The 19,528-nt window shown below is 46.5% G+C and overlaps 1 protein-coding gene across 1 annotated transcript in view; it reads right to left on the bottom strand.

The window, feature by feature from the left end:
- Positions 1-19,528, bottom strand: part of LOC139266579 (CUB and sushi domain-containing protein 1-like) — a 3,131,815-nt gene that overhangs the window by 1,310,079 nt on the left and 1,802,208 nt on the right. The window contains exon 6 of the mRNA XM_070884173.1: positions 7,897-8,009. Within this exon, the coding sequence (XP_070740274.1) occupies positions 7,897-8,009 (113 nt within the window). The remainder of the gene's footprint in view (positions 1-7,896; positions 8,010-19,528) is intronic.

Raw genomic sequence — 19,528 nt, forward strand, 5'->3', positions numbered from 1 at the left:
TTCACTATTCTTATGTTACTATCAATATGAGCTACCATTATAGTCACAAAACAGAGCTGAAATGATCAGACAGAGTATTTATTTAAACTGTCCGCACATGATTTCATTTCCCCCTTTACCTGCCAATCACTATATGTTGCTTTAGGAAACGAGCACAGCTACATAAATTGCAAAGCCTGCTTAGTCAGTACTTATCATCTTGCATTTTGCCTGAAAGATGACAGAATTGAAATAAAAAAAACATATCAGTAATGGAACTAGAATGTCATCAACAGTAACTGCAAACCACAGAGGTGTGAAACAAGCTCTCCAACACAGAGAGGAAACCAATCTGTATAAAAACGCACAATGGCAATGGAGCCACGAAAAATGTTTAGCCATATGCAGTGCTGCTGATCAAAATACAGCCTACTGGGCACAAATAAAGAAAGATTTGCATTTGTATAGTGCCTTTCACGACCATCGGATATCCCAAAGCGCTTTACAGCCAATGAAGTACTTTTTGAAGTGTAGTCACTGTTGTAATGTAGAAAACGCGGCATCTAATTTGCGCACAGCAAGCTCCCACATACAGCAATGTGACAATGACCAGATAATCTGCCTTGGTGATGTTGGCCAGGACACCGGGCAGAACTCCCCTGCTCTTTTCATGGGATCTTTTACATCAACCCGAAAGGGTAGTTGAGGCCTCAGCTTAATGTCTCATCTGAAAAACAGGAGCAATCCTTGGACCTGATTGGAAGGGTCAGAGGCGCACCCAAAATTGGGCACTGGGCCTCATTATCATTGAATTAGGGAGCTACAGACACCTAACGGGTATCCGCAGGAAGCTCACTGGAGCAGAGGCCTCAAAGATTGGGCTACTGCATCACTGGCAGGTGCTCTCAGGCAAGTGTTTAATGGGGATCAGGAGAGGGGACAATTGGAGGTGGGGGGGGGCGGGGGGGGAGAACTTGGAGGAGGGGTGATTGGAAAGTGGATGACTGGGACGGGGTGAGATCAATATGTAGGGTGGCAGCGACAATTGGTGGCAGGGGGTTGGAGGTAGTGCTTGAGAGGACTGGTCATGATCTGAGATGAGAGGGGTGAGTAGTGGCTGGCAGCAGCCCATGGTTTCAAGTTAGGGTCGGGAGATGCACCCCTGGCTCCACATGCAGGGAAATAGTTTACAATTTTGGTGGCGGCTTGTAGCAGTCCCTTTAAAGACCACTTGTTAATATTGCATGTCGACCTGGTTTTCCTAAATGCACCCGGCTCAGCACTGGCTGCCTCAGGGCAAAGCAATACTGCAGAGAGGGCCTTCAACAGGTGATCGGCCTCATGTTTGAATATACAAAGGGGCAAATGTTTGTTTGAGGCACGAGCTCTGGCTGGAGCCTCAGTTTTCCCCTACACCACTAAGGCGGGAGGGCGCACGCTGGCTTGTAATGAGCGTGCGCTTCCTGCCTGCCATATCGGAGGCAAGATCACCCAGGCCATCTGCAGCCCCCTATTGCTGCAGCAATTAGTCCAGGATTTTTGCCTCTACTATATCTGGAATTCTATTCTAAATATTTTTTTGTGTGAAGAGATTCCTAAATTAACTTTTGCTAGCTTGAACAATTTAATTTAAAGTAGCATCCACTTTCTTCATTTCAGTAACGATCTTGTATATGAGAAAATCTTGCAGACTGCTCCTTTCTAGCCCGAACGTCCTCAGTTTCACCCGCCATTCCTCATAACTCAGCTTTGGCCCTACGGATCAGCCCTGTGGCTTTTCTCTGCACCGCTGGATGTGCTTGAGCCCAGTACTCAAGGTGCAGTCTGATCATACACTTTGATCACAAGCTCCTCTGCCTTATATCCTACCATTTTTGCAATATAGTTCAACCTGCTATTGGCTTTGTTGACTCCTGCTCTGCATGGATTGGACATGACAGAGTCTGATAAAAATCCAGAACATTTTCGAAACCATAACCGTTGACACACAACAGAACATCTGAAGCTGGGTAAACAATTCATGAAAGGTTGTTAAAGAGATTATGATTACCACAAAAGCATTCCTTTTCTCTTGGTTGCGTTTGAAAATTTTATCATTTAAAACATACCAATTAGCTACAAAGGAACAAGAAACAAGGGGTTATTGCACCTGTTGAGAATGGTAGTGAAAAGTTTGTGAGTACAGAAATGGGGTTTCCCACACAGATTTTTTTTCACTAGAAATATCAACCGGAGATAGTTTGCCTCCAAGGTGACTGACCACAAGCTGTGTGTCAGGTAAAATCTGTCATAACGGTGATGAAGCGTGAGGTGACATAGGTTTGATCCCTGTAATGTATGTATGCCTGGGTTTACCTGCCACCAGGAGGAGCGACCGTCGGAGGTCATTGGGCCACAGACACACACATGCAGCCCTTGTATATAAAGAAAGCCTCCATGTTTAATCCTCACTTTGAGAGCTAATAAAGTAGTGTCAGGTTGCACCTGATTGAGTTCAAGGTACTAAGCCAATTGAGTTATTGCATACGCAACATTTGGTGATGAGGCACAATACGAACTTTCACACACAAAACAAAAAAATGAGCTCCATTGGAATCCTGGAGCAGTTCGTGGAGGGAGAAGACTGGGAGGATTTTACAGATTGCCTCGACCAGTACTTTGTGGCCAACAAGATGGATGAAGATGCTGACGCAGTTAGGCACAGGGCAATTTTCCTCACGGTTTGTGGTCCAAAAATCTATGGCCTCATAAAAAAATCTGCTCTCACCTGCATGTCCAATGGAAAAGACCTATGAGAAATTGTGTGCTCTGATTCGGGACCATCTCAAACCTAAAGAAGGCATCATTATCTCGAGATATCGCTTTTACAAGCATGTTCGTTCTGAGGGCCAGGACGTGGCGAAATTTGTTGCTGACCTGAGACGTCTCACTGGGCCGTGTAAGTTTGGAACTGCGTTGGAAGACACGCTGTGCGACGTCTTTGTAATAGGCATAAACCACGAGGTGATCCTGCGGAAGCTGCTGGCTGTGGAGATGCTGGAGATGAGCAGGGTCATCACGATCGCCCAGCTTGCCTGACCATGGCCGATAGGACAAAGCAGATATCCTCGCAGAATCGGAACTCCACAGCAAGTACTGTGCACCAGATTGTGTCGTCGATTGGCAGAGCTGCACCTGGCAGGGCCGACCCGACTGTGTTTGCGAAACCTGTAGCTGCTCGAAGTCCGCCATTGGGCATGGATCTGATTTCACCCTGTTGGCGTTGTGGGCGCAATCATCAGCCTCATCAGTGCTGTTTCAGACAATATATTTGTAGAGGCTGTGCGAAAATGGGGCACCTTCAGCGGATGCGTCTGCAGCTCAGCAAGCGTGCTGCGACACACCATGTGGATGATGATGACCGATCCAGAGCGGATCCAGCAATGCAACCTGACATACCCGAGGAGAAAGTGTATAGTATACATTCGTTCCTGACAAAGAGCCAACCGATAATGATTGAAGTAAAATTGAACGGCGTGCCGGTATCTATGGAATTAGACACAGTTGTGAATCAGTCAATTATGAGCCAGAGGACTGTCGAAAAGCTGTGGGACACCAAGGCCGTGAAATCCAAGTTGAGTCCAGTAAATGCAAAATTGCGTACCTACATCAAAGAGCTCATACCAGTTATTGGCAGTGCAGCAGCCAAGGTGTTGTACGATGGCGCGGTTCATGATCTATCGCTGTGGATCGTTCCAGGCAATGGTCCAACGCTGTTCGCCAGTAGTTGGCTCGATAAAATGAAGTGGAACTGGAATGATATTAAAGCTTTGTCATCAGTGGATGACGCTTCGTGTGCTCAAGTGCTGAGCAAACTTCCCTCGCTGTTTCAACCGGACATCGGCAATTTCATGAGAGCCAAGATGCAGACCCACCTGGACTCAGGTGCAAGACCTGTCCATCACAAAGCCCGGGCGGTCCCGTACATGATGAGGGAGAAGGTTGAAATCGAATTGGACAGACTCCAACGTGAAGGGGTCATTTCACCAGTTGAATTTAACAAATGGGCTAATCCCATTGTTCCTGTGCTAAAGAGTGATGGCACTGTCAGGATTTGTGAAGACGACAAGGTTACGATCAACAGAGTTTCGAATCAGGATCAGTACCTTTTTCCAAAGGCTGATGACCTGTTTGCAATGCTAGCCAGTAGAAAGTCGTTCACCAAATAGGATCTGATATCGGCCTATATGACACAGGAGCTTGTCGAATCGTTGAAGAAACTTACATGCATCAATACGCATAAAGGGCTGTTAATTTACAACAGGTGTCCTTTCGGAATTCGCTCAGCTGCAGCCATATTTCAAAAAAACATGGAGAGTTTACTGAAATCCATCCCTAGAACCGTGGTGTTGTAAGACGACATTCGGGTAACAGGTCATGACACTGCCGAACACCTGCACAACCTGGAAGAGGTTTTACGTTGTCTGGACAAAGTGGGGCTCAGGCTGAAACATTCAAAGTGCGTCTTTATGGCACCGGAAGTCGAATTCCTGGGAAGGAAGATTGCTGCAGATGGCATCAGTCCTACAGACTCGAAAACAGAGGCGATCAAAAATGCACCCAGACCCCAGAATGTGATGGAGCTGCGTTCGTTCCTTAGTCTTCTAAACTACTTTGGTAATTTCTTACCTTAATTGAGCAGATTATTAGAGCCACTGCACTTGCTGCTCAGAAAAGGCGACAACTGGGTTTGGGCTGTATCTCAAGACAGGGCCTTCGAGAAGGCTAGAAATCTGCTTTGTTCCAACAAATTGCTGGTACATTATGACCTGTGCAAGCATTTAGTATTGGCCTGTGACTCTTCAGCACATGGAGTTTGTTGCATGCAACAATCCAATGAGTCGGGCAAACTACAACCCGTTGCGTACGCATCGAGAAGCATGTCTAAAGTGGAAAGAGCCTACGGCATGGTAGAGAAAGAAGCTTCAGCCTGCAAATATGTGGTTAAAAAGATGCACCAGTATCTGTTTGGGCTTCGTTTCGAGCTTGAAACCGATCACAAGCCATTCATATCTTTGTTTTCAGAGCATAGAGGTATCAAGGTTGATTCCGGGGATGAGGGGGTTGACTTATGAGCAAAGGTTGAGTAGGTTGGGCCTCTACTCATTGGAGTTCAGAAGAATGAGAGGTGATCTTATCGAAACGTATAAGATTATGAGGGGGCTCGACAAGGTGGATGCAGAGAGGATGTTTCCACTGATGGAGGAGACTAGAACTTGAGGGCATGATCTTAGAATAAGGGACCGCCCATTTAAAACAGAGATGAGGAGGAATTTCTTCTCTCAGAGGGTTGTAAATCTATGGAATTCACTGCCTCAGAGAACTGTGAAAGCTGGGACAATGAATAAATTTAAGACAGAAATAGACAGTTTCTTGAGCGATAAGGGAATAAGGGGTTATGGGGAGCAGGCGGGGAAGTGGAGCTGAGTTCATGATCAGATCAGTCATGATCTTATTGAATGGCGGAGCAGGCTCGAGGGGCCGTATGGCCTACTCCTGCTCCTATTTCTTATGTTCTTATGTAATACCAATGCGTCGTCCCACATCCAGAGGCGGGCGCTGATATTATCTGCCTATGATTATGTCATTCGCCATAGACCTGGCACCGAGAATTATGCCGATGCATTGAGCCGTTTACCGTTGCCCACGCCGGAGGTGGAAACGCCAGAGCCCACAGACCTACTGTTGGTCATTGATGCCTTTGAGAGTGAAGGGTCGCCTGTCACTGCTCAATAAGTTAGGACCTGGACAAGTCAGGATCCAATCATATCGGTTGTAAAACGTTATGTCCTTAGTGGTGATTGATCAGCCATTCCCAGGGAAGTGTGTGATGAGACCAAATCTTACAACCATCGCAAAGACGAACTATCCATTCAATCTGATTGTTTGCTATGGGGTAAGCACGTTGTTGTGCCCAAGAAAAGCATGGAGAGATTTGTACTGGATTTACACAGTACCCATCCCGGTATTGTGATGATGAAGGCCATTGCCAGGTCTCACGTTTGGTGGCCTGGCATTGACTCTGATTTGGAGTCATGTGTGCATCAGTGCAACACTTGCATGCAGTTAAGCAATGCATCAGTGGAATCTCCGCTAATTTGTGGTTGTGGTCATCCAAACCATGGTCGAGGATCCACATCGACTATGCGGTCCTTTCCTGGGCAAAATGATTTTGGTGGTGGTGGATGCGTATTCCAATGGATAGAATGTGTAATCATGTCACCCAGCACATCCACAGCCACCATTGAGAGCCTTCGTGCCATGTTCGCCACTCATGGTCTGTCCAACATCATTGAGCGACAACCGATCGTGCTTCACGAGTTTGGAGTTTCAAGAGTTTATGAGACTCAATGGTATCAAGTAAGTAAGGTCAGCACCATTCAAACCCGCGTCCAATGGTCAAGCGGAGCGGGCCGTCCAAACCATCAAGCAGAGCCTGAAACACGTAACTCACAGTTCTTTGCAGACTCACTTGTCACGCAAACTGCTTAGTTACAGGACGAGACCCCACACGCTTACCAGGGAACCCCCCGGCTGAACTGTTGATGAAAAGAGGTCTCAAGACCAGGCTCTCACTTGTCCACCCTGATCTTAACGATCACTTCGAAAACAGACGTCAACATCAGCAGTTGTATCATGATCGCACTGCCGTGTCACATGACATCTCTATTAATGATCCTATGTGCTAAATTATGGTCAAGGCCTCAAGTGGGTCACTGGCACTGTTACGGCCAAGGAGGGGAACAGGGTGCTTATTGTCAGACTCACTAATGGGCAAACATGCAGGAGGCATATTGATCAGATGGAATTGCGGCACACAGATGAACCGGAACAGCTTGAAGAAGACACCATCAATAACCAACTGATTCATATTCAGCCATTAGAAGACCCTGCTGTTGTCAATGAATCTGGACCTTCAATCCCCGACATGGACACTGCCACTCCCATTGGATCGGCTACCCAGCCTCAAGTTATGAATGACTCGGAGAGCTCACCCAGATCTGGAATTGAACTGAGACGATCAACACTAGGGAGCGGAAAGCCCCGGACCGTCTCAATTTGTAAATAGGACTGATACCAAGATCTTGTGGGGGGGGATGATGTAATGTATGTATGCCTGGGTTTACCTGCCACCAGGGGGAGTGACTGTTCGGTGGTCATTGGGCCACAGACACATACGTGCAGCTCTTGTATATGAAGAAAGCCTCCATGTTTAATTCTCACTTTGAGAGCTAATAAAGTAGAGTCAGGTCGCACCAGATTGAGTTCACGGTACTAAGCCTATTGAGTTATTGCATACGCAACAATCCCCACCCCAGAGTTCCCACTCGCAGGAGCATCACTGGAAAGGGAAGATGTTAAACGGAGCGAAGACACAGTTTTACCAGGATGGGGGAGAGAAGAGTTGTCAACATAACTCCATTCTCATATACCTTTGGAGAACTGACTCAGGCGACATTGGCAGAGGCTAGGCTTCTCCACCTGACCTCTCAGCTACACAAAGCAGATTTCGGAGATCAATGTCGACTCAGGAAAGAAAGATTTCACACTCCTGTTTCACCAAAACAAAAAGGCCCCAAAAAAATGATCTAAACAGACATTCTAAAATAAAAACAGAAAATGTTCACCATGATCAGCAAACATGTGAATGCGAGAGATCAGTTAGCATTTCAGGTGTGACCCTTCCTCAGTTCACACCTCAGAAGACAACCTTTCTTTCTCCTTCAGATGACTACTGACCTACTGGACATTTCCATTACTTATTTTTAATTTCAGATTTCCAGGATTGTTAATTTTTATTTGCAGTAAGTTATTGAGACCGGTTATTTGGCTTCCAGTGAGATTATCTGCTTCTGTTTGACTTGAGTAGTCTCTCACCTTGGTACTGTGCGTTAAATCCTCGATGCCGATGGTTGCTGTCTGATGTGAAATGCAGCCGCAGCCAATTCTTGTTACTGATGACAGGCGAAGGCAAATTCAAACCAGTCAACCTGAAAGACAGGGAAAGTTCTCATATCAGCACTGCAAGTTGGAAGAGTCATTTGAAAGACCAAACATTACTTGGACATGCAGCAACACTGGGTACTGCATAATATCCATACAGGTACTGAAGAAATGTTTCTTTTGTTCTGTAGCCTGCTGAATAACATTGATCGATTCAACTCTGTGGGAAGAAATGTTCAATGTCACCGAGAAAATATTTGATAAAAGGAAAAATAAAAATAAGATCCCAGGGTGCTACAATTTGCCAGAGAACCCCTGCTCGAAGGAAAGGAAAAGGAGCCTTCATTCTGATTACTATACAGTTAATGATCCTTTCTGGAAATTATGATTAATAGCCAAGTGATATGGCACCACCCATAATTGCCAACACTCAATGTCAAGGTTCACATGAAGAATAGACACTTGGTTGAAGTAGCAGAGAGCTGCCAGGCCCATAGAACCTTACATCTGCTAGGGTTAGCAACTTGAGGAGATGGCTAGAACCACTGGCGAAAAGACACCAGAAAGGACAAACAGCATCTTAAACAGGAGAAGGTCACCCACTGTGTGTAACCCTCCCTTTTTTAACCTGAACTGAAAAAAAATTATTGCACATATATCTCATGCTTAGTTTTGTAAAATAAAATAAAATATTTTTGCAGAAAATAAATTTTGAAATGCATGTGATCAATATGTTTTGCACAAAATGTTGGTACAGATACAAATGCCTTCATGCAGAGCAGCAACTCTTGTGATAGTTTGGAGTCCTGGCATGTGTACTTGATGGCAATCTAACCGCCAATTTGGTCTTCACATGCGAGTTTTATAAGGAATAACATTCTTATGCTGCTAAGAAATACTGCAATGTGATCAATAAATATATTACAAATCATGTTTCAATGTTTCCATATTTTTGTTTACTTTCCATTTATTAATAGAAATCCAATTTTGGTATGCTAGGTTCCTCAGTCTATTAAAAACGTGGAGTGAGTCCTGCCAACGAACCGGAAGCTACCGGAAGCTGTGCAGAAGCACTTTACGCATTCTGTACATAACTGTCAGGTCCCAATTTTTTTAAATAACATTCACCACAATAGATGGAGGATCAGAGAAGTGCTCCGGCTTCCCGGCTTTCCGACCAACACCATTTCCCAAGACCAGCCCTCTCCCTTCCCGGGACCAGCCCCCTTTCCCAGGACCATCCTACTCCCTTCCCGAGACCAGCCCTCTCCCTTCCCAAGACCGGCCCTCTCCCTTCCCGAGACCAGCCCGCTCCCTTCCCAGGACCGGCCTGCTCCCTTCCCGGGACTGGTCTGCTCCCTTCCCGAGACCAGCCCTCTCCCTTCCCAGGACCGGCCCTTTCCCTTCCCGGGACCAGCCCTCTCTCTTCCCGGGACTGGCCTCTCCCTTCCCGGTAGCAGCCCTCTCCCTTCCCGATAGCAGCCCTCTCCCTTCCCAGGACCGGCCCGCTCCCTTCCCAAGACCGGCCCTCTCCCTTCCCGGGATCGGCCCTCTCCCTTCCCAGTAGCAGCCCTCTCCCTTCCCGGGACCAGCCCTCTCCCTTCCCGGAACCGGCCCTCTCCCTTCCCGGGACCGGCCCTCTCCCTTCCCGGGACCGGCCCTCTCCCTTCCCGGGACCGGCCCTCTCCCTTCCCGGGACCAGCCCTCTCTCTTCCCGGGACCGGCCCTCTCCTGTCCCGGGACCAGCACCCCTTCCCAGTACTGGCCCACTCCCTTCCCAGGACTGGCCCGCTCCCTTCCCAGAACCAGCCCTCTCCCTTCTCGGGACCAGCCCTCTCCCTTCCTGGGACCAGCCCTCTCCCTTCCCGAGACCGGCCCTCTCCCTTCCCGGGACCAGCCCTCTCCCTTCCCGGGACCGGCCCTCTCCCTTCCCGGGACCGGCCCTCTCCCTTCCCGGGACCAGCCCTCTCCCTTCCCGGGACCAGCCCTCGCCCTTCCCGGGACCAGCCCTCTCCCTTCCCGAGACCAGCCCCCCCTTCCCAGGACTGGCCCACTGCCTTCCTGGCTTTCTGACCAGTCCGATCCTTTCACGACTTTTTAAAATGTTACCGTCTTTCTCAACAACCCATCTCCCTGCCCGGATTTTAATAAATATTTTTCCTGCGACGAACCGGCAGCGTGCATGTGCAGACCGCTTCTGGTTCATTGGCAGCAGCCGCATCCTTAAAAAATAGAGGCTGGTAGACAGAAATATGCTGCACAATTCACAGTATAGAGTCACCGATTGAAAAGTACCTTCACCAAACTGAGCCATTGTTTGAAGGTGGAGTAATATTGCGTCCACATTTCTGACATAAGAAATGCTAATTATGTTGCCTGAAACCTCAATTTGTCGCTGTCTACCTGAACAAGGTAACTCCTCGGCTTGGTAGATGCTGCAGCTATAAGTAGGTATAATCTAGGTTGGCCAATTTGCTTCCTCTGAAGGTCCACACACATGCAAGTTCCTAGAGAGCCGACATACTCAATTGTGTTCAGCCAGTGTAATCTGGATGACACAACTGAAGGAACATTATTCAATGAACCTCACTTACACCAACAGATCAGTATATCAATGGCATCATTGATCAACCCTGGAGTCGGCCAGGGCATGATTCAGCCAGGACGATGGGCGGAGGCTGGGTTCTATGTCAAGATCGATGAGAGTGTGGGAAGCTGGAGCAATAATTTTTCTCCAAATTGAGTGCAACCCTACATTACCTGGGTAATGTCTCGCTTTTGAAACATTCAATGTGGAACTCTCTGTTAAGAATGCCAGTCCGTACTAGCAATAAAATGTGCAACCAAGTCGCTATATAATAACGTGATACTTCCATTGGAAATCCAATAATCTGATTCACAGGAACTTGTAATGAATTATAGATTGTATTATGGTTTAGATTACAATGTAAAAATCATCGCTATAGTTGATTGTGATACTTTTAAATAATACTGTAATCAGCATTAATCAGCCGAACTATGGAATACAATTGTCATTGTTCCCTCAGTACATCTATTCGTAGTGCATTAGATGCCTGTCTAATAGCCTAAAATTCACAGCCTAACCATGGCTGGTGCTAAACATAATAGTTTGTAAAAAGGGAACGTTTCCTAGCAGGCAGGGAATAAACAGTCCTCACCGACGCAATCAGGCTCCCGTTAATTACTCTGTTAGTTTTTATTTGATAATAACTGTCCGAGCTGAAAAGTGGAAATGGTATTAAAATGCGAGAATATTTTAAAAATTGAGAAATGTCCAGAACATCAATGTATTTCTAAAATTGAGAAATGTAAGTGATGCTCTGAGGCCAGAGCAACAAAGGAGAAAAGGGAGAAATGATGAGGTAAATCAATTGATAGTTACATGTAAAAGGTATGAGGTGATATTTTTTCAAATGCTGAAGAACAAAGATTCAATGCCGAGAAAGTAAATTTTGAAAAGAAAAATGAGCGAGAGTGTGAATGTGTTTTTCAACAGAATGAATCTTGAGCCTACATCAGTATCAATGCATCTTGCAATTTTGTTGGTGTGTGACTGTTAAGTTATTTGTGTATGCGTCGGTAGAACTTTGTCAGCCTATGTGTCCATGAGAATTTGTGAATTCCCTAGCCATCCATTCTTTCCCAATTTCAGGTTTACAAGAGGGAGAGAGAAATAAACTGCTTCAGAAGCACACAAAAAAGGTGGGAGACAAACATGAGAGGAGCTTGAGGTAGGAAATGTGCAAAGAATGGGAGACAGAAAGTGCGAAATGTAGAAAAGAGAACACAGAAATCATTAGACAACACAGATACAGCTACAGGAAGAGGAAGTGGGTCATTTCTTGTCCAACAGCAACTCCACAGGAGATCATTTAATACCGCATAATAATTGGATCGGCATCGGAAGGAATTTTAACCCCCCACAGTAGACGGGACAGGGAAGGGTGGGGATTAACAATTCAAACACGGGAAACTCGAACACAATCCTCCTCTAACACGCCCACTCTCAGAGACTAGCCCGCTCTCCAGAGGTCTGTCACATTATTTAAATATATTAATGAGGAGGTTCGAGAAACCCGGCAGCTGAAAGGAGGCAAGTAGGGCCAGATCCGTCAGGTATGTGTTTTTCTCGCACTGCTTGAGTCAGGAGGAGCAGGAGTGCATCCCCCGCCCTGGCCCACCTGCTTCCCTCCCCATGATCGACAGAACCTACCCCCACCCGCAATCAGAACCCCGAGATCGGACTCTACCCAGAAACCGGACCCCAAAGATCTACTGATGGCCCACAATATTCTCTCTGTCCCCTCCCCCCGCCACCCCCACCCCCTCACTCGATGTCCTCCTCAGCCCCCCATTGTCTCACCCTCTCTCCCTCTATCTCCCCCCTCTCTGCTCCCGGCTGCAAACTGGTATCACAGGCCTTCCTGCCCAACAGTCAGCCAGTCTCTCAATGTGGCTGGCTGCCAGCCAGGAAACTGGTATGCCGGCCACTACAACCAACATCTAATCCCCACAACCCCCCCACCCCACCCCAGCCCCGCCACCCCTGTTCTCTCCCAGCCTTTCAGTAAATAGCAGATCCATAGTGTCCAAAGCTTCTTGGGATTGAACGCCAACTTTGTGATGAGTTACTAGAAGCCATCCTGAGACCAGTAACTGTACGTGCCAGGAATACTGCATCCCTTCATTTACAGTCCTTGAGCTTACTTAATGGGTATTATTCCAGGTTGGCGAAATCTGTAACCTAGATACTTACGATTTCTAATGAGGGACATAGAATTATAGAAGCCGAGCAAGGAGTTTTTGAACGCAAGTTTTTGAACGCAAGTCAATCGAGATAATACTAAACCTGCACAATCCTAGTTAGATTCCACTTACATGTTATATTCCCTTTTAGGTCTTGTACTTTCAGAAATTATAACTGCCCTGAAAAATTTTAACAGAATGAGCCCTTTATGATTTATGAGCTGAGATAAATTGAAGGAAATTAGATTATTCTTGTTGGATAAAAGAAGGCTAATTGGTTATAATGTGACAATTTCAACTGAATGGAGTGCATTTAACTGTATCAAAAGCAGAGCATAAAACTGAAGAGGTTAAAATAATGAAATTAAACACTTTCTCTCAGAGTTTTTGGCTGGGAACTACTGATATGAATGTTTGAACAGCTTTAAATAAATAGATTAATGCTTGTGTTAAAGTAGCAGACAGAGGAATGACATACCAGTGTGTCAAGCTTTCATCCACTAGTACTGTCAACTTAGATACTGCAAAAGTGCTGCACAAAGTGATCAATATATTAACAGTAAATTAAGAAAATGTGCCTTTAACATCCTCATTATATCCCAAAGTGCTTCACAGCCCATAGATTACTTTTGAAGTGCAGTCACTAGGCAAACTCAGCAGTCAATCCACATGCACCAAAGTCCCACAATAAAGTAATGATAAAAATAATCGGTAATTCTGTTTTTGGTAGTGTTGGTTGAAGGAAAAATACTGGCCTGGACACTGTGAGAACTAACAAATATTGAGTGGCTTTTACAATGGATGGCCGTTTAGCAGCAGCAGTTTTACACCTGGGCGGAGTGTTAAAAATCTACCTTCAACTGCCTGGGCTCCTACATCAGGAATACCGAGCCTGGCAAAGAACTGCAGAGTGGCTGCTGCTACCCATGGAACCATACCCATGTCATGGTCTGAGTTCCAACACATTCGGGAAGTGAGGAAGGAAACAAGAGGAAATAAATAAAAACCTCAAATGAAATACCAGCCGCCTTTTTTTTTTAAAAAGGAAAGGAGGTTATGAGGGCTGATGGTCCTGGCGAGACGCTGTTAGGGACAATGTGCGAGCAGCGCACTGGAAGTGTGCTGTGCCTTGAGAAGTGACAGAGCACCAGTATTTCATGATCACCATCATTATTAACATGGTGGGGACAGAATTCAGGCACAGCTGGAGGGCTGTCTTTTGAGCGTGAAGCTGGTGAAAACAGGAAGGCAGTGAGAAATTTAGGCGTTAAAGGCAGAAGTACCATTAAAGGGGCAGGTACAGTAAAACACCCGTGAGAGAATTAAAAATGGTAATGGCAGGGGGCTTTTAATAGTGCTGGCATCTTAATTTAATTTGTGTGTGTCTGAAACTGTGATTTGCGTGTCAGTGGTCTTGATGCTTCTTTAAAAGATCTGGTCTGTAAGTAAGTTCAGGCTGTAAATGTGCCACGACTGGGACGGCAGCAACACCCTCAGTCTGTGCACCTCCACAGTTTCTCTTGCAGAGCATTGGCAAGAGAGTGGCACTGTGGTGCTAAGCAGGAGGTCGTGGAACCAGGGGGAACTAGTGCGCGCATGAAGAATGATAGTGTAGGAATAGGAGGAGGGTGCTGGATTGACTGTGAGGCTTGCTTTATTCCAGGTGGCAGGGGGCAGGTGTATGTTCGGGGCAGCGGGTATTCCTACTCTGTGGCACAGGAGAGGACCTGGTCAATGTTTTCAGCAGTTGTCGAGGGGGCTTGAGGCTGCTTTCTCTCACCTGCACCCAAGCAAGCTAGAGTGAAAAAAGGATGGTCAGGGCGACTGTGGCACAGTGCTGAACACAGCCTCCATTACTAAGTGTAAAGGACTTTGGCAACAAGCAAGAGCGGCAGAACCAATTTTTATTCAAAAAGCCATTAAAAAATCAAACCTTTCCAGACTATTTGTTGCCTGTCCCTTGAGACAAGTGGTTCGGAAATAGCAACTCTGGAAGATGTCGAGCCAGATTTTCTTTCTGGAAGCAGTTTGTCCTGAAAATGCACCTGGCCCCAGAGCAGGACCTCTGAGGGCAAAGGTGCCAGACATGCATTTGCATCCAATTTACATTGTGGTACTCTCTTCACATGAAGTCAAGTTCAACCCTCTGAAAATAGTTGCTGCAATACTTGGGGTCGAAATTGGCCTCCGCCCGAAACGGGGTCCACCCTCCGTTTTTTAACGTTTTTCTCCGTCGCAACCTATGCGGCAGAGATGCCGTCGATATTCGGCACTTTGAAGATATTTTCCGGTCAGGGCAGATGCTGTGTCGGCTGAGGTGCAGAGGTGGCCTTCCAGCAGGTCGGCTGCCCCAGTTAAAGAGGAGGGCCGCTGGGAGCGCGGCATTTTTTTTTTTTTACATAGGTTTACTGGGCAACCAGGGAAAGCTTCAGCAGGGCCAGCGGCCTGGCACCCAAGAGTGGGTGCCAGGCTGCCTGTTGGTGGCCCGGCCGAATCCGGGGGCGTAATTGTCGGACTGACCTGGCAGTCGGCTGACAATAAAAAATAAAGTGACGTTGCCAGCAGCACCACCTCCCCTTTAAGGGCGGCCATGCCGCCGACCAACAAGATGTGCACCGACAAAAAAAGCTGTCGGGGGCACCGACCGGCGGCGGTTCCGCTCCCGCGAGTCAATTCTGCAACAGGGATATTTCCCGCGGGGCAATTTCAGGAAGGGGTCACCGCCGGTCGGCAAGGGGTCAAGTAGAATCTTCAATAACAGGATGAGCTTGCTAAGTTTAGCTCCCAAATAGTGTCTGAAAAAAAGGGCGCTATACATATGGAAACGAGTGCCAATTCTTTCTCCATTTGGCTCCCGAATAGGGGGCTGAAATTGTCTGTTCCGAAAAGGCCGCAGCGAGAAAACGGATGGAGCGGTCCCCTTCGACCCTGAGGAAGCACAATGTTTAAAATGGCGGCCCCCTCCGCAGAGACTCGGCGGCCATGCCACACCACCCAGTGGCCACCGCTTTCAGATGGCCAGAGGCCTTTTCGGAACAGACAATTTCGGCCCCCTATTCAGGAGCCAAATGGAGAAAGAATTGGCACTCGTTTTCCATATGTATAGCGCCCTTTTTTTCAGACACTATTTGGGAGCTAAACTTAGCAAGCTCATCCTGTTATTGAAGATTCTACTTGGCCTCTTTGATAAATTAAGCTTCATTCACTAAACTTCAACTTTTCTGTGAGTTTAAATATTTTTCCTGCCAACTTTCCGCTACTTCTTGATTTTCCCTATCAAGTTACGTCGTTATATAACCTAACCACTGGCAGACGAATGAAAATGTCAAAATCTATATAGTGTTAAACATCTTGAGGGTGAATATAAGAACACAGGAATAGGAACAGGCCATTCAGCCCGTCAAGCCTGTTCTGCCATTCAATGAGATCTGTGCTGTAACTCAATCTACCTGCCTTGGTTCAATATCCCCTAATACCCTTGCCTCAGTTTTAAAATTTCAATTGACCTAGCCTCAACAGCTTTTTGAGGGAGAACGTTCCAGACTTCTACTTTGTGTGAAGAAGTGCTTCCTGATATCACTGCTGAAAGGCTTAGCTCTAATTTTAAGGTTATATCCCATTGTTCTGGATTCCCCAACCAGAGGAAATAGTTTCTCTTTACCTATGCCATCAACCCCTTTAATCACCTTAAAGACTTCTATTATATCACCCCTTAATCTTCTATACTCGAGGGAATACAAACCTAGTCTGTGCAACCTGCTCACATAATTCTTAACACTTCTTAACCACAACCTTATTTCATCTCTTTATGATTGTTGTTTATGCTATTTTGTGAACATTCACCATTGTTAAATTGGTACGTCATATTTCCCATAAATTTTCCGACAATTGGTGTCACATGTAGTTACAAACTCTGGCCACTATGTGGCTCTGAAGTCTCTCTCTGAACCACCAAAATAACAGCATCATATAAACAAAAACGAATTCAACTTACAATGAGCAATTTACCAGTAATGCAAAATAATGAATCCTGCCCAATTTATCAGTCATGCCAGATCAATCATTAAGTAGAAAGTTAGAACACCAAGGGGTACAAATTGCCCCCTGCCCAAAATGGGGCGATTCAGCTCGACTCTTTCGGGAAATTTCGCTCTTTTTTTTTTTGTTTTCATCCGGAAGTTAGTGTAAATGGGGGCGGTGACGACACCTAAGGGGCAAAAACGTGACGGTGACTGCAACTAAGGGGCGGAAGTTGAGGGTAGTGTGTATTCACCGCCGCAATGACGTTATTGTGGTGCCGTGTCACCGCGGCTCTCCTCTTCACTTCAGGCCACTGGGCCACCAGGGAGGGCGTGCTTAACACCGATCAGCAGCAGAGGAGCGGTAAGGGGGCGATCGGGGCACCGCTGGGAAACCTCGGAGGGCAATTGGGCTAGCAGCAGCCATTCCACCAAAAGTCGGCGGCCACTCCACTCTGCAGCGTGGCCGCCGATTTGCAGTGGTAACAGGCCTTAAGGAAAGGGGCAATTTCGGCCCCGCAGGAATGCAATGAACTACAAACTTATTCCTTTTACAGGTTTGGTATTCTTTTATTATACATATTGTGATAGCAGGCTAATACTGCCAGCAACACCATGTCATTAGTTTATTTACTGCATCACATGTCTCAGAGTACTCAAGATTGTTTGCATCAAATTCCTTCATCTGCTCTTTTAATAAAAAGCATTATCCTCCATTTTAAACAGGTCATTTGGGGCAGATTAATTCTTCCGTTAAAATAACAGACAAAGGAATTTGATACATTCAAGTTTGTACAATAATATCACTGGCCAGAATCTTCCCAGCCCTGCGAATTCGAGTTTGGAGGCGGGCCCACTGTCAAAATGGCCCTGAGTTTCTCAGCTGTCAGGTCGGCATTCGGACAGCAGACCCGACAGCAAGCGGCGGGGCAGGTAATTAACATAATTAAAAGGTCCTTAGATGCTAATTAAGAGGCTTAAAAGCAGGCACTTACAATTTTACCAAACTTTTGATGGATTTGCCGTGCCTCGGGGAACACGTCAGGTAGTGGAGTCGGGTTCTCAGTGACTTATTGCTTTGGCTAGTTGACAGCTGCAGAAGTGATATAAAAGCTACCATTTCACAGCTGTTCACTTTCCAATGTCAGAAGCTGAGGACTTGAGGTTTTGGAAGAGACTTTTGAGCTGTATGCACTTTGGAAGTGTTTGCAGTGAACTCTCTATTCACTGTCATCTCCTTGGAGCAAACTCTTCCACCCTTGACAGAGCACTTCTGTCATCTCAACCTCGCCTGCATCTATTCCAGCAGCATCGGTGCCATTGAAAAAATCTCACCTGGGTTCTCAGAATCCCACCACGATCAGCCCCAACACTAGCATCACCAACAACAACACCAACCTTCTCCGCAATCACCTGATGCTGCACAGGACACAGGGCATCAGCACCTGACCACATTGCTGCCCGGGAGGCCAGTGATGGCCTCACCATGGCTACATTTACTTCACTTCACGCTGTACACCCTGGCTGCCACATGATGCACCAGGTTGGCAGCACCCCACACCAGTTCCATAAAGCATCCCTGCAACGGCCAACCCATTCCTTTCACATTCATCACCATTTTGGTGGGTACTGTTATTTCTCATCTTTCACTGCAACTCCCTAAGCCACTTCCAAAGGTGTGCACAAATCTGTCCAAGAAGGCAAAGTGCTGAAAATAAAGATTTCAATGTTTGACAGCACATCAACATTAACTATACATTGGCTAAAGGACCCAAGTGCCTACACTTGTGTGTTGTTCGTTGGTATGATTGGACAAGGATGAGGGCGAGTGTGAGGAATGACGAGTGAAATGGAGAAGTGATAATATAGATAGAGAGAGAGGGATGAGTGGAGGTGCAAGGTGTGAGTAAGGATGTGCATGGGTAGAGTAGAGGAGGCAGAGTGATGGGGATGTAATGAGTGGCATGGCAGGATGAGGTTGAGCGTGACTTTGAAGTAACGTTTCGTGATCGACTGAGATTATTGAAAGGTTTGTGCCACTGCAGCCTGATCCTCCTGATGGCATCCCTGCTTGTGCCCTTCTGTGCAATGTGCAACCAGGCTGTGTTGGTGTCCCGGGAAGGTCTGTTCCGCTCATGGGAACGGAAGAGAACCTCCCTGCATGCTGTGACTCCCTCCATAAGCAGCTGGAGCAAGACACGAGAGAGCCTGCAGTGCACGTCAGTGTTTGCAGCTCCTCAGCGCTGCAGAACACGGACAGAAGAACTGTCAAAATCATTGTGGGCATGGTCCCTTTATGAAAACCAGCTGATGACCCGTCATCAAATGATTTCATCAGACAATTGGCCAAGAAGCCCGCAGGGCGAGTTTAACAAGACCAATCATCAGGAGATTCGGGACAGAGGGTAAGCTCAAGTCGGGAGCGGGCTGACGGCACACCACTAACCTCTGCCGCATCGAGACTTGCTGCGTGTGGCGAAATCACAGACACACAGTGCAATTTCAATTACCAGGCTATTATTAAAAATTGTGATTGGGTTCTCTATATAGTATTGGATCAATTAATGACAAAAGAAAGATGAATTCTTGACTGAGTTTTATGGTTGCAGAAGCCAGTAACTTGCCATTTCTGGTGGCGAAATCATTATTATGACACTGCCAAATAAAATTAAACTCTGAAAGATGAAAGTTAATGACAGGGATTGGAGTCACATTGCCCCGTTGTTGTTAGGTCACAGATCACAGCTACCATTACAAGCCCATCATTTTCTTATCTTAGT

Source organism: Pristiophorus japonicus, chromosome 7 (genome assembly GCF_044704955.1).
Source record: "Pristiophorus japonicus isolate sPriJap1 chromosome 7, sPriJap1.hap1, whole genome shotgun sequence".
NCBI lineage: Eukaryota > Metazoa > Chordata > Chondrichthyes > Pristiophoridae > Pristiophorus > Pristiophorus japonicus.